Source organism: Sarcophilus harrisii, chromosome 1, assembly GCF_902635505.1.
Source record: "Sarcophilus harrisii chromosome 1, mSarHar1.11, whole genome shotgun sequence".
Lineage (NCBI taxonomy): Eukaryota > Metazoa > Chordata > Mammalia > Dasyuromorphia > Dasyuridae > Sarcophilus > Sarcophilus harrisii.
Window position 1 is genome coordinate 467724194 of NC_045426.1, and position 17098 is coordinate 467741291.

General features: G+C 34.4%; 1 protein-coding gene across 1 annotated transcript in view; it reads right to left on the minus strand.

Moving 5' to 3' along the window:
• RP1 (RP1 axonemal microtubule associated) overlaps positions 1-17098 on the minus strand; it is a 582455-nt gene that overhangs the window by 380623 nt on the left and 184734 nt on the right. The window contains exons 23-24 of the mRNA XM_031946393.1: positions 1831-1889; positions 85-129 (exon numbers count right to left, since the gene is read on the minus strand). Coding sequence (XP_031802253.1) covers positions 85-129; positions 1831-1889 — 104 coding nt within the window. The remainder of the gene's footprint in view (positions 1-84; positions 130-1830; positions 1890-17098) is intronic.

The window sequence follows — 17098 nt, forward strand, 5'->3', positions numbered from 1 at the left end:
GAAAAATGTGCAAGGCAGGTAATCTTGGAACAGAAATAGACTCTTTCAGATGATTAGAAGACGAAAAGCAGCAACAACATTTACCGTTTGCTTCCTCTTGCATTTTAGGCTGATGGTTTATTTGCATTTCTGCAAACATAAAAGTGAAGTGCAGTTAATAATAGATCTGTCTGATGACATTATAGGAGGGAAGGGCAAAAAGAATATGAGTTTAACTCTTTAACAGCTACAGAGCTTTAAATTTGGTCATTTTACCCCATGAAAACAGAACTTTGTGACTATCAAACACCATCTCCTACAATTCCTCTAAGCATCTGCAAAAAGGGCTAACTCATAACCTCTACTCCATCTCCCCTGGAAAACTCTGTGTTATTTTTTTCCAAGTGGATAGGAGGCAATAAGGTATTTGCTTGTGAAAGATGGGAAAAGCTATTGAGGACTTTTTGGTTTTTGTTATTTTTTTTTTAAGTAGGGATGTACTTATATGACATTATTATTGTAAGCTTGGCTTACTTGAGAATTGTGAAGCAAGGGGAGGGGAATGAGGAAACCTAGATTAAAAGACATGTAAAATATGAAAAAGTGTACTATTATGAATCCCAGGCTCCCCACCCTGGATTTATAGAAAACTCACTTCTCTTTCAAGAGTAATCTCACACAAGAACCCCCAGCTCCATTCAAATATTCAGCTCAAATGCTACCTCCTATGTGAGGTCCTTAGTCTTCCAATTCTAAGTGATTTTTCTCCAAAAATGTTAGATGTGCAAACATGTAGATATATTTATTTGTGGATATGTATGTTTATATACACACTCACACATAGATATGTAACCACTGACACTGAGGCATGAAAGAGCATAAAAGGAACAATTCTTGCCCTTAAGAAGTTTAAATATTGCTGGGGAAATATAGCCTATACATTGATAAGTGAATAATATATCTATAGTATACACATACATATATGTGTGAGTGCATGTGTGTGTATATGCATGCACATATGATTCTTTTCCAAAACTTTTATACCCACAAGTGTGTGTATATGTGTATATATGCATTTTTGGTCAAATGAAGCAATATATATCTGTATGCTATGTATAAGTACATATACACATGCACATGTGTATATATATATATATATATATATATATTCATTGATAGGTGTATACATATATGTACACATGTATATGCATCTGCTCATGTGCACTGTGCTGCATAAGCATGTGTTTATATATGTATATATGTATCTATGAGTATATGGGCAGCTAGGTGGAATGGTTGCCTGAGTGCCAGACCTTGAGCCAAGAAGCCCTGAGTTCAAATCTGGTCTCACATATTTACCAGCTATACAACTCGAGACAAGTCCCTTACCCTATTTACCTCAGTTTCCTTATCTGTAAAATGAGCTAGAAAAAAAACTGATAACCCTTTCCAGTATCTTTGCCAAGAAAAAAAAAACAAATAGGGTCACAAAGAATTGGGCATTATTGAAAATGACTAAGCAACAAAAATGTATTTATGTGTATATTGTATGTAAGTATATGTGAGTATAAGGTTTTTTTTGAAAAGAATCATATATGTGTTTGTGTATATGTATGTGAATAACATGGCATATATTTATATGTTGTGCTCACTTATCATAAGTGTTATATTTCCCCAGAACAATTTAAGCTTTTTATGTCCCAGTACCAATAGTTGGAACTTTAAAAATTCTTGTTAAATTGAATAAAAATATCATATTCTATCAAACAGAAACCCAGTGATGAATAGGATGGTATTTTTAAGAGACTGATGATAACAACATGATTTGGGGGTCCCCATTACCATACTTACCTTGAGGATAAAGTTCTATTTCTGAGTGAATTATACCCTGGGACATAAAAGGAAGCCACCTGAGAAATCAAAGAAGGAGGAAGAAAAGGTGAAAAGAGAGAAAAAGGAGAAAGAAAATAAGGCAAATACAGAAGAGGAGAAGAAAGAGAAAATATTAATTTTCTTTTCATGGTATTATTACATGAAAGACCGCACATTTCATTTTGCATGCTGATCACCACTATAAAACCATCTGCCCTGGAAAATCACACCTAATAAAATGAGTTGATTGTTAGATTGCCCATTGTGGAAAATAAAGTTTGTGTCACAGCAATGGCTTAAAAACGAAATGTAAAAATTACTTTGCATATTTTTGGTTTAATATTTAAAGTATCTACATCTCTAACCTAATCAATCAATAACATTTAATTCCTCTACATTCTGCTTTCCAGAAAGAGTGATCTCTCTAATGCAAGCATAATGGTCTTTACATTTCTCTGCGATATCCCTTTTTCATGAAGACCTCCAAATCTTTGGATCAAGCCATTGATTGTAGGCGACTTGGTGACACTTGGCCCAGAGTCAGAGAAACCAGAGTTCAAATCTGATCTCACACACTTACTGGCTGTGTGACCTTGGTTAAGTCACATAAATCTCTATTCACCTCAGTTTCTTCAACTGTAAAAAGTGGATAAAAATAGCACCTTCATTGCAGGGATGTTATGAGGATCAAAAGAGATATTTGTAAAGTGTCTGGAATAAAAATAGGTATATATAAATGCTTATTCCCTTCCCTCTTGGCTATAATCCCATCTTCTTTAGAATACAATTCTCTGAATCCAAATCATCCTTTAACATCCAATGGAAGCCTTCCCTAGCCAAGCACTAGCTAAATATTTGTTGGCTGATGAGAATTTAAAATAGTTCCCTGGGTCCTCCTTCTCTTCCCTCTCTTTTCCTTTTCTTGAAAGGCAAATACCTTGGATTCTCTATTGATGGAAAATACAGAGAAAAGCAAACTAGAGAGTCAGGAGAGGATCCCGAACACCAGACTTCTTGAAGCCAGGGTTCTATAGCTCTCATTCCCCTTAGATTTTCTCTAAGTCAATGTCCTTGGAGACTTCAGAGAACCAAATTTCCTCACTTATAATTCAAGGGAAAGCTTTAAGGTCTCTGCAAGGCTGACAATTTAATGGCTTTTTAAAATACTCTATCAGATCATCCTTTAGGCACCATTCCTTATCACCAGCCCAGAATAAATCTTTTACTTATTCTGAGTAAATGGCTATTTTTGGAGTATACACATATGTTCTCTATAGGCTACTGATAAGGAATGAAATGGTCCATAAAAGAGGAATTGAATAATATTAGAACATAAATGTATTATATTTGGAAGAAATCTGAGAGGTCATGTAGTTCCATCCATATAGAAATAGAAATTCCCTCTGTGATATCCCTAAAAAAAAAGTAGATACTAGTCTGTACTTAAAAAACCTCCTGAGGCAGCACAGTTCCCTTTTGGACAGCTCAAATTGTTAGGTAGTTTTCTCTTACATCACCTGCCTTCATGTTCCCCCAAGGCTTCTTTTCTCAAGACTAGACATCCACAATTCTTCAAGTGATCCTCATGGTATCTAATGTCCTCATTGTTTATGTATGTGTGTACATGTATGTATATATGTAGTATGCATACTTATATATTTAGATATATTAACCTATAGATATCTATGCCACTAGAAACAAAAACACATATGCCTATTTACATGTTAGACATTCTCATTTTCCAACACAGATTTGTTAAATTTAAGATCAGGGATGAATTGCCAAAATGAGTCCTGCATCAGATCTGAAGGTCATCTGCAAGGGTAAAGCATTAGAATAGGAAAATTCTCCTGAAGCAAAGCAAGTGAGCAAAGTGCTTGATAAATCTGAATTTTCAGGATTGACGACAACTTAGAAGAGTGCAGGAAAGCCTGCAGCATGCTGGAGATGGGTGAGCATTTCTTGAGATTTTTTCACCTACCTGCAAAAGAATTTAGCTTATCCATAAGCCCCCTGGGGATATCCCCCCTACCTGTATAAATAGGAAATATCCAAATAAATTCCTGAGAAAGATTAGAGGTTCAAAACTAGGCTAAAGTCTGTTTCTAGCAGCATGGTAACTAGCTAATTTTGTGACTGAGGCAAGAATATAAAAATGCTCCCCAATCCTAATGTTAGGGTATGCTTAGGAGAATAGAAACATGTGGGTTTTATATAGTCACACATATGTGTGTATGTGTATCTGCATATGTGCTCCCGAGCTTTGCACAACTGAGGAATTTACTTCACTTGCCCCATCTTTGTTATAGCTGGTTTTTAGTACAAAATGCCTTAAAGCTGTGCTAAAAATGAGGCCAGAGGAGAATATCAGAAGTCAGAGAATGGATCCTGAGATCACAAGCTCATAAATCTAAAATTAAAAGGAACCTCAGAACCTATCTAGCCCAAAATATCTTCATTTTACAGAAAAGGGAACCGAGGCTCAGAGAGTTTAACTAATTTGTTCAAAATCACACAAGTTTAATGACAGACCCTAAGCCAGTGCTCTATCTGCCACACCACACTGCCTCCCTGGGGAAATTATAGCATTCTGAACTGGAAGAAACTTTATACATTATCTAGTTCAATTCCTCAACTTATAAATGAGGAAACCAAGCTTCAAGGGAGTTAAATGACGTGGCTCTTTCCTACTGCAAAGCCCAGGTGGAAGGGAGGTGGGGGTAGGGATAGACAGAACAGATGAGATCATCTCTAAGGTACTTTCAGTCCAAAGAACAATTTCATAACTATGAGAACATCTTAATGTTCAGCTAAATACATGAGTAAGCGCCCCCACCTAGACAATGAGCGAGCCAACTGTGAGCAGCAACCACCATCCCTGTGCCTCATTCTGTCAATTTCCCGCCATCACTACTTGTCAATTTCACACCAAGGAATAGCATAAACTGACAAAGTACAGAGATCTGCAGCAGCACAAATACATGCTCAGAATAGCAAGAAATTATTAATAGTGGCCTCTTTTGGGGGAAAAAAAACCACAGCAAAGTTAAGTGATAACTCACTGTCTTATGATTTTTTTTATTAATATTTTTCTCCCACTAAAGAAATAGTATTTTGGATTTTTTTTTGCCATCTTCTATTCAAATCTTTGTCTTTTTTCATATATTCCTAATACATTCTTAAACATAACACCCTGAAATATATTACCCATTTCCCAAAAGTGGAGACTGAGATTTTTTTTTTTACATTTTACAGTATTATATTGAAAAATTACTCTGAATACAAATATGCTTTTTCATTTCCTTCTATTCTTTCCTTCCTTTTTCCCTTTCATTAAAAGTTTACTAGGTACATATAATACAAGGCACTGTTCAGGGCACCTTGGAAGATATAAAGAAATAGCCCTTTCCTCTAGAGAAGCATGTACATCATATCTCCCTTCCTTAGGAAGATATTGATATACATGCAAACAAAGTATTCCTAATTTCAGTAAAAATGGTGCAAACAAACTTACAGACATTCAAATAAGAGAATAATTCTCATTTGGGTGTTCAGGGGAAGTGTTATCAAAGAGATTTAATTTCAGCATGTTTCTGTATACTTATTGTGTATCTAATTTATATTTTAATATATTTAACATCTACTGGTCATCCTGCCATCTGGGGGAGGGGAGGGGAGGAAGGAGGGGAAAAATTGGAACAAGAGGTTTGGCAAATGTCAATGCTGTAAAGTTACCCATATATATAACCTGTAAAAAAAAGGCTATTAAAATTATATACATACATATATATATATATATATGAAAAAAATTTTTTCAGCATGTTTCAAAGGATAGATAGAATTGCTATAACAGTAGTAGGCACTATGGAGCATCGGGTAACAACACTGTTTTCTTCACTTCTTCCTCCCAATCAGAAACAGCCCTGGTTGGAGCTCCCTGATTATGTAAAAGAATTCCTCTAGTTCCTTCTAGCTTTCTACCACTTCACACCATTCAGATAAAGGGGGGGAGGTTTGTCCTCCAGGACCCTCAAGGGCTCTGTGTCTCCACTAATTCAGCTAGTAGCAATCTAAGTGAGTCTATATTCAGGTTTGGGAATTACTTTGGAGAGTTACAGGTTCATTCATTAAAAAAAACAAACAATGGCAATTGTTAATGCTGTAAAGTTACCCATGTATATATCCTGTAAATAAAAGGCTATTAAATAAAAACAAACAAACAAACAAACAAACAAACAAAAACTAAACCTTAGCTCAGAAACCACCCCTCTTTTCCAAGTCCTATAGCATCTTAAATCCAAACTGCAGATTCTGATAATTTATCAAACGACTAATCCTTTAAAGTCACCTCCCTCCAAACAAGTTTTTAAAGATAATACTTAACAGATCAGTGAAAAAGGAAGTCCTTTTATTTAAGAGCATTAAGCTTATAGAAGAAATACCATAACAACCGTTCAAGATAAGCCTAAATAAATCTCAAAATGAAAGGAAAAGAAACTACACCACAGGCCTCTTGGCTTCTTCCCTAAAGGCACAAAATCTACTATAGTATTGCTTTGACTTTGGGTGGCACCCTCTGTTCTGCCTGTGATTAATGGTTACATAAATTGGCCACTTCAGGAGAAACTCATAGCTTTTGACTTCCTTTTACCTCACTTAAGGGGAGTGGGTATGGGGTCAGCTAGCTACAATTCCCAAGATATCCACATGTCATTTAAATGACTCATCTCAAATAAAAAGAGATGGAAGGCACATATTTAAAGTAGAATTAAGGTGTGATACCAGCAATGTGCATACTATGTTTGCGGAAGGGCAGCAATGGCTAGAGTGTAGGGTTTATATAAGAGGAAAGCAGGAGTTGAAACTACAAAAGCAAATGGAAGACACAGTTTAGAGAACTTTAATATATTTGGGTTTTTTAAATCACCACAATAACTATTAGGAAACACTGGAATAGGGAGCAAACATATCATTATTCCTGATTATAGATAAATGGGAGGAGGGGAAGGAAGAAAGGTGAACTGTAGGGTTGAAAAAAGTTAGTTTATTCAACAGTTATTAAACACTTATAATATGGCTGTAATAACAATTATTCACATTTATTTAATGCTTTCTTCACAGCAGCTTTGTGATAGTTACTACAAATATTAATATGCCCATTTTATGGATAAATATTAGAAATAATAATAGCATTCACATATAAAGTACTTTCTATGTATCAAAGGAGTGAGATAGTTATATTATTATTCATATTACATATGAAGAATCTAAGACTGCAAGAAGGTGACTTGCCCAAAATTACATATGTAATAAATGTCTAGAATAGAATTTAAACTCAATTCTAAGTCCAACACTATTTACTGTGTCACTGTGACCAAAAAATTGTACCTTAAAAAAGGTTTTTGCATAATTAATTTGTCTAAAATTGAATTCAGGCTCATGAACCCTGACTCTACTAGGTACATAGATTCTGAAATGCAAAAATCTTAAAGTAATAGATTATGACAAGTCCTGAAGAAGATAACAAAAACATGGGTCTTTAATTTTGCTTTGAAGCACTTATTCCATCTTTCTAAGAAATACTTTATCTTAGGAATGAGGAAAATGGTTATTAATTACCAATATCTTGGGGAAATCCAGATCTCTGTCCTTCTTCCAAAATCTCAATTTTAAAAGTTTGGTCTCTTGAAGGCTATTTCTGGTGAAACTGAACTTAACTTTATTGTTCAAGACTCCACCCTAGTGGAAACTACAGTGTTCTGCTAAAGCAAGGGGAGAGTATACATTCTTCAAATAGTCCAAGACTGGGTATAGTCCGAGTGTATAAATTGTTTCTTTGTGTAAGGATGAAATAATGTCACTTCCAGCCCTTCATTTTCATAAAACACACCTTACATTGTGTGATCCAATTAAAGTTGACTGCCCAAATAGAAACACTGAAGGACATGTGAACTGTGAGCTTGACTCCATCATTGTCTTTGTACTAAAAAAGAGGGGCAAATGACTGCTCTTTTAATTAATAATGTTCCTGCCTTATTGATAAAATTATTAAATTACCCAGAAGCTATGTTTCTTGAATCTTTTTTTTAATCATCATGCGGTAAGCAAGAGAGCAGAAAGGTCTTTTTCTCTTATACTTTCTTCCCTAGAGAGATGGCCAACCTTTGCTTTGTGCATTCATAACAATTCCTTGGTCATAGCCAAAGCACAAATATCACATGTTTTATGCAAGTCTCTATAAAATCTCACTTGTCCTCTAAATTTACTCAAAGGGAAATTTTCAGTTCTCTGACTTTTTTTTTAATTCTTTGTGACCAGCTGTCATGACAAATTGCTGTGGGAAACTTCCTGTTGGTAGTCCATTACTGAGGGCTAGGTCTAATTAAAAAAATATAGCTTTCAAATCATCAAGATTCATTAATATAATATTCAAATCAACAAGACTAGTTGGTGTAAATTCAAAAAAGCTCAGTTGGGTCAGAATAGATGTGAATCTCAAAGAACGAGCTACATCATTATAGTTCTATCATTTACTCATGCCAGGTCATTTATTCTCTCAAAATTTCCTAAGACACAGGAGAGGAGAATGTACATCTTCACCACATTCCTAGATTCTTCAGCTGCTGGATAAGATAGGATTGGACTTACTCCCAGAATCACAAAGAAGGTCTGAAGAGGATAAAACCTCAGGAACACTGAGGACTGAAATATTTAGACCCAGGAAAATTTCTGGAAATGATTGAATTGGACAACATCTAGGAAAAGGAAACCCAGAAGGTAAGGTAATCTTCCCAAATACCCACAGATGGTAGATAACAAAATCAGGATCCTAACCAATATCATCTACTCCAAATCCAATGTTCTTTTCACTAGATATCTAGTTCAACCCAGGAATCTCCTCTATAACATTTCATAATCATCCACATTTTCTGTAAAGTGTCCATAGTTGATCTACTCAAAATGGCAGACTTTCATTGATCATTTAAAATTTTTTTTAAATATTTCATACATATCAGTAGAGTACTTGAGTTAGCCATGTGCTATCCCTTCTTCTTATATGACCAGTGCACCTTCCTTTTTGGCATGTCCTTGGTTATGATTTTCATACCACATCTTAAATTCAATCATAGTAGTAAAATAACACAGATCAATTACACTTATCCTATCTCCAATCAATTAATCTTTGGATCACCTGTAACTGATTTTTTAAAAAGATACCAACATTTTTAACCTATATTGGATTACTTACTATTTAGGAGAGGAGGAACATGGGGAGGGAGGGAGAAACGTTTGGAATACAAGGTTTTTCAAGGGTGAATGTTGAAAACTATTTTTTGCATTACATGTATTTTGACAAATACAAACCTATTATAAAATATGTAAAATAACTATTAGAGTTATTATGATTCTTGAGTAGGATAAAAATGCAAAGGACTTCAAAATCATAAAAAAGAAATACCAATATTCTCAATGCACAGCCAAAATGCGATTCAACATTCATCCCATATGCAATTAGCAGGATAGCTTCTGTAAACATACGTATCTGGAAAATACCTTTTGGTCCATACTTTTCTCAAATTTCTTTTTTTTTCTGCTCCTTTTTCTGGTTGAATGAGAGATACATCTGTTAACTGAAAACATGTGCCCCAAAGTAGGCCTATAATTTTGGGTTCTGAATATAGTGATTTAGGACAAAATGTAATCTTGTTTATCCTTTTCTTCTATGTATCTTCTATCTATGTAATCTATGTATGAAAGGATTTCCAAATTCTTACTACAAAGTTCTCCTAGTCTCCCCAAATAGTTCTTTCATCAGCTACTTGATGCCTAAAATCATTTAACAAAAGAAAAAAAAAAACCTTTCTTTCCCCGGGTTGAAGAGTGTTTAAAACATAAATATCCCAAGGAATTATATAAGTGGTAAATGTCAGATTATGGGGTCCAACAAAACAGAGCAAAAGCAGTGTAGCAAACTGCTTGTGGTTTGGGCAATGTTTGACAAAGCTAATATATTCCATCCATTGAATGTTATAGAGGATTTTTTAAAATTACTCTTATAGAACTAATTCGCCTTATACTTATTTGCTTCCTTGTGTTATCTCCCTTGCTAAATTATTAGTCCCTTGAAGGCAGGTCTGTGCTTTATAAAACTTGGTATCTTATTTACACTGTGCCTTTAACATATATAAAATAAACAGACAATTTCATCTATTTCACTATTTTGTATAGGGCCAGCACAACTACAAATGGCTTCCTATGCCTAGAAATGCAAAGAAAGGAACATTATATCATGATCCACATAGAGCAACGGAAAGGTTGAAGCTCATAACCTGGATTTTCCAAAGAAAGAAAGCTCTTTGACCTCTGGCCAGCTCTTACTTCAAGGCATATTCCTCTCTTGTTCTGTCACTTCTGCCTAATGGTCCAGTGAAAAAGGAAAAGTTCTTGACCCACGGAAGTCACAAAAAGATTCCAAAGATTTTCTCACAGCCAGTCCTGTCCTCCAACTATACTTTCCTCTGCCTTATTTCCTTGGCCCTAAAATAAAAGGCATTCTAGTATCCTTCTCTTAATAGGAAAGCACTTTAATAATCAGGAGCAGAAATTGGGCACTTTGCATATGAAAAATATGATAAGAACAACAAGGAGCAAAACAGCAGCCTGCAGCTGGACATCATTTCTTAGGTCATTAAATCATATGACCATTCTATCTAACAGACCTTATAGCTTGATGTTTAAAAGTGTATAACTTCATACAGCACCTGGTTGCAAAATGTAATTTATTTGCATCTATATTTTCTATTTCCTCCATCTTTCTGTTCTTCTTTTCATCACTGCCTGAAGGAGGACCTTTGTCTCTAATAACTTGCTCCCTGTGAAGCTCATGTCAAAAACATTTCCTGAATCAGGAATAATAGATGCTAACACAGGGAGGCAGAAGGCACTAACTACTGCCTGTCTTAAATCTAAAAAAGTTTAACTTTTAAAAGGCTACTCAATCTCAACTTATCTGCACTCTCCTAAGCCAAATGGACTAGTAAAAGCATGTATCACATGTCACTTTGTAGGAACTATTTCTCTTATTTTTTAATTGTATAATTAAAAGTAAGTAGCCCCATTTCAGAGTAGGCATGACAATATAATGAATTTGAGAACTCACTTAATCCTAGATCTCTCCAGTTGGAAAGCAAGTAAACTAAGAAGGGCAAGGTCTAATATGGACCCTACAGAACTATTATACAAAACTATTATTATCCAATTTACTTAAATTCACAAGGCACTGGTTGCACATTTCTCTAAATCAATTTAAAATGCACCCCAAATCATGAGGGCAAATTGTAGTCTCTAAAGAGTGTATACACCTGTGTATATTATAAGTACTAGGAAAAAATAAAATAAAAATAGGAAATTTGAAAAAAAAAAAAAAAACTTCAGGTATAGAATTAAAATAAAACCAGAAGGACGTGGGTGTTCAAACTGAAGAAAAATGGGCCATGTACAAATGTATGAAGCATCTGTGATGGACAAAAGCATTCTCTTCCCATAGTTAAGCATTGTATTTTAGCTGTACTTTTTTTGGCTCATAAAGGGAACTATCGCTTGGTGGTCTTTCTCCTTGTCCTAATTCCGTTTCTCTGTGGAATTTCTTTTTCCCCCTAAGGAGCTGCAAAGAGAATGACAGAAATTTTCTTTCCTTTTTTACCTTTGTGATTTCAACAGCTGAGCATTTTCTGCTGACCAGACCCTAGTGCTAATTATCCACAAAGTGTCCTGTCATGCACTGTTTGGCTAGGCCATGTGACTAATGGGGGGGGGGGGGGGGGGAGTTCAGGCAACAATGAGCAGCTCCCTCTAGGTTCCTGGCAAAGTCAGCTGGCCTCATTTCCCCATAGAGCCTCCTGCCACATTCACATCAGTCCTCTGCTTGTGGCCTTTCATACATAGAGATAAAATTCTGGTGTCAGAGCAACAGCAGCTAGAGGTAGAAGCAGAGCCTGTATTGTTGGCTGGGAACCAGTTACACCTGTGTTCCATTCCTGGCTCCAATATGGACTTGCTGCTTAACTTCAGGACTTGGAGAAGAAGTAATTTATCTTATCTCCATAAGATAGAAGAAAATGAATATGTATGTCGTGTTTCAAGTCTACCCCCACCATACCCCCAACTCCACTCAGCAGCCAAAATGACCTTTTTCTTTATTCTCTTTCTTTTCTTTTTCTTTTTTGAGGAAATTGGGGTTAAGTGACTTTTTTAGCTAGGAAGTGTTAACTATCTGAGGCCAGATTTAAATTCAGGCTCTCCTCACTCCCAGGCCAGTGCTCTATTCACTGAATCATCTAGCAGTTCCAAAATGATGACCCAAAATGACTTTTCTAAAGTCCGAAAATGTTTTGCCCTCCCTCAATACTCAGTTAAGTTCTAAGTGCTTCCAATTGCCTTAGGGATTCAAATATAACGTCATCTCTTTGATATTTTAACCTTTTCACAATCTAGCCTCTTCCTCCCTTTCAATTCTTGCACACCTTTTCCCCCTCGTGCACTCTATAAGCCAACCTCACAAGCTTAATTTCTGCTCCTCACATGGGATATTTCATTCTGAGTATTTGTTGCTTTTTCTTGGTTGTCCCCATTTCTGAAATGCTCTGTCTCATTGTCTTGAGACTTCTCATGTCTTCTCTGATTTTATTCAAAATAGCTCATCTTACTTTCTACAGAAGGTTTCCTGTTTACTCTAAACCCTACTACATTCTATCTCTCCATCTTCCCTCTGAGATAACTTTGCATTTACACTGTGAATACGTTACTAGATAGTGCAACAATAAATATTACCTACATAAAAATAACACTAGTAGTAATGATGATAATAATAACAGCTAGCATTTATATAGTGTTTTAAAGTTTATGAAGCACTTTACAAATATAATCTCATTTTATCTTTATAAGCATCCTGAGAAGCTGATTCAATATTAGGCAAACTATTAGCATAATTGACTATATCAAAAAACAAATTAACAAAAATCATGATTATCTCAATAGATGCAGAAAAAGTATTTGACAAAATTCAACACCCATTCCTATTAAAAACACTAAAGAATAAAGAAATAAAAGGAGTTTTCTTTAAAATGATCAGTAGCAACTATTTAAAACATCAGCAAGCATCATATGTAATGGGAATAAACTAGAACCAATAAAAACAAGGTTTCCCACTATTACCATTACTATTCAATATGTAACAAAATGCTAGCTTTGGTAATAGGAGAAGAAAAAGAAATTATAGGAATTAGAATAGGTAATGAGGAAACCAAATTATCACTTTTTATAGATGATATAATAGTATACTTAGAAAATCCTAGAGAATCGACTAAAAAACTATTAGAAACAATTCACATTAGCAAAGTTGCAGGATACAAAATCAGTCCACAAAAAATCAGCAGCAGCAGTAGTTTTATATATTACCAACAAAGTCTAGCAACAAGAGATGCAAAGAGAAATTCTACTTAAAATAACTCTAAATGATATAAAACATTTGGGAGTTTACCTGCCAAGGCAAAGTCAGTTACTATATAAACACAATTATAAAACACTTCCATGCAAATAAAGTCAGATCTAATCAACTGGAAAATATCAAAAGTAGGCCAAGCTAAAATAATAAAAATAACAATACTACTTAAATTAATCTACTTATTTAGTGCCATAGCACTCAAATTCCCAAGAAATTATTTTACAGAGCTAGGAAAAAAATAACAAAGTTCATCGAGAAGAACAAAAGGTCAAGAATTTCAAGATAATTAATGAAAAAATGTCAATGAAGGTGACTTAACTGTATCCAACCTAAAACTATATTATAAAGCAGCAGCCATCAAAACCACTTGATACTAGATAAGAAATAGAGTAGTTGATCAGTGGAATAGGTTATTTTCACAAGACACAATAGTCAATGACTATAGTACTCTAGTGTTTGATTAATCTAAAGACCCCAGATAAGAATTCACTATTTGACAAAAGTTGTTTGGAAAATTGGAAATTAGTATGGCAGAAAATAGATATTGACTAACACCTGACACCCTATATCAAGGTAATGTTGAAATAGATTCATGATCTAGACATAAAGAATGATACAATAAGAAAATTAAAAAAACAAAGGAGTCTATCCCTCAGATCTATGGAAAAGGAAATAATTTGTGGCCAAAGAAAAACTAGAGTATATTATGGAATACAAAAATGTATAATTTTGATTATATTAAGTTAAAAAGTTTTTTTGTACAAACAAAACCAATGCAGACAAGATTAGAAGGAAAGCAACAAATGGGAAAAAATTACATCCGAGTGTTCTGATAAAGGCTTCAGTTTTAAAATATATAAAGAATTGGCTCACATTTATAAGAATACAAACCATTCTCAAATTGATAAGTGGTCAAAGGATATGAATAGACAGTTTCCAGATGAAAAAATTGAAACCATTTATAGTCACATGAAAAAAAATGCTTTAAATCATTATTGATCAGAGAAATGCAAATTAAGACAACTCTGAGGTACACTATACATCTCTAATGTTGGCTAAGATAATAAGGAAAAGATAATGATGACTATGGGAGGGGATGTGGGAAAACTGGGACACTAATACATTGTTGGTGGAACTATGAACAGATCCAACCATTCTGGAGAGCAATTTGGGATTATGTCCAAAGGACTACTAAACTGTTCATACCCTTTGATCCAGCAGTGTTTCTAATGGGCTTGCATCCCAAAGAGAATATAAAAAAGGAAAAAGGACCCACATGTGCATAAATGTTTGTGGGATCCTTTTTTGTAGTGGCAAGAAACTGGAAACTGAGTGGATGTCCATTAGTTGGAGAATAGCTGAATAAGTTATGGTATATGAATGTTGTGAAATATTATTGTTCTATCAGAAACAATCAACAGGATGATTTCAGAGAGGCCTAGAGAGACTTATATGAAATGATGCTGAGTGAAGTGAGTAAGAGAACTACTGTACACAGCAACAACAAGATTATATAAAGATTAATCTGACAGATTTGGCTCTTTTCAACAATGAGATGATTCAGGTTCCAATAGTCTTGTGATGAAGAGAGCCATCTGCATCCAGAGACAGGACTGTGGGTTTTGAGTGTGGATCATAACATAGTATTTTCATTTTTTTCTTGCTATTTGCTTGCATTTTGTTTTCTGTCTTATTTTTTTTTCCTATTTGATCTGGTTTTTCTTGTGTAGAATGATAATTGTGGAAATATGTATAGAAGAATTGCATGTTTAACATATTAGATTACTTGCTGTCTTGGGGAGGGGAGAGGGAGAGGGAGGGAAAAATGTGGAACACAAGGTTTTGCAAGGGTGATAGTTGAAAATTATCTATGCATATGTTTTGAAAATAGAAAGCTTTAATAAAAAATAAATTTTAAAAAAATCAGTAAGCACTGCAAAAACAACAATAGCAACAACAAAAAACAATCACCCTGAAAAGTAGCTGCTATTATAATCCTTATTATAAAGATGAAGAAGCTGAGATAGACAGACGTCAACCCCAGTCAGTTAATAAGTATTTGCTAAGTACCTATTATGAGTCAAGCACTATGCTAAGAACTGGAAGCAATATGCTAGGTACTACGTTATTTCTCCAAAGTCACGTAACCAATAAGTATCTGAGACCAAAATTAAACTCAGGTCTTCCTAGTCTTAGGTACAACACTCTATCCATTGTTCCCCTCAACTACCTCTGTATATGTATATATAACTAGTTATTTATATTTCTTCTCTCATGTGAATGTGAGCTCTTTGAGAGCAGAATGCATATTTGACTTTTTTTGTATCCCCAGTCATTAGCATATTGCCTGGCACACAGCAACCACCTAGTAAATACTTGTTGACTTCACCTTTTCTATTTTTCTGAGAATGCCCTGTGACTCAATGTCATATTCCTTTAAAGCCTTATGTTCTATGAGGTATATGATTGTAATGCAATATCACTGTCCTATAAGAAATAACCAGATAGATTTCAAAAAATCTTGGAAAGACATATTTACTTATGCAAAGTGAAGGGAGCAGAACCAGGAAAACACTGTACACAATGTTAAAGCAATACTGTATGATTATCAGTTGTGAATGAATTAGCTATTCTCAACAAGACAATGATCCAAGATAGAAATTATTCACGATGAAAAATGCTATCCATATTCAGAGAAAGTACTGATGGAGTTTCAATTCAGATTGAAGCATACTGTTTTTCACTTTCTGTATCTCATTTTTGTTTTTTCCTTTGGGTCTGTGTCTTCTTTGACAACATGACTAATATGGTAATGTTTTGCAAAATTGAACATGTATAACCTATATCAAAGGAGGAGGGAGGTGAAGGAAAGAGAAAGAAAATTTGGAACTCAAAAAAATTCTAAGTAAATGTTTAAAATGTCTTTACATATAACTGGGGGAAAATAAAATATTATTTCAAAAAAGGAAAGACATCTTCTCTCAGAAGCATATTTATTTGAGTGTACTCTCAAAATGACAACAAAAAGACCAGATTTTTAAAAGAAAATCAATCTGTCTTGATCACCTTCCTATTCAGCCAAAGTGTCTCAGGTAATTTGGAAGATGGAATTATTAAATTTAAAATGACTGGTGTGATAAAAGAATATGCATTACAAGATACAGGCATAAAAGACTAATAAAATGTGTTAGAAGCTTATAACCAAGCTAAAGAGATGAAGTATATACAATGAAATTTCAGCTATCCATGATGTTTATGGAATAAATCAATCAATATAGACCAATTTCCTATCTACATGAAATATAGTACTTTAAGTTCCAAAATCTATTTGGTTTCCATTTAGGATGGAAATGTTTCTATATTACATTTTTCTCTTCCTCCTTAATGAAGGTATGAAGTATAGAACTTACCTCTTTTTTGATGACATAATCACAGAAATACAGAATTTTCAAGGTCAGAGAAAATCAGAGGTCCAACACTATAACAATGACAAGTGATCTTCTAACCTCTGATTATAAACACCTAATTAAGGAAATCAAATGCCACTCAAACATCACTACCTTCTTTGTATTCTTTTCTCTAAACTCAACATGCCCAGTTCCTTCACACAATTTTGGTATCAAAATGAAGTCCCTTCATTATCCTGCTTACCTTCCTAAGGACACTCTTGAGTATCTCAATGTCCTTCCAAAAATGTGGTACTCAGAACTGACCATAGTACTTTATATAAGGTCTGATATGGGC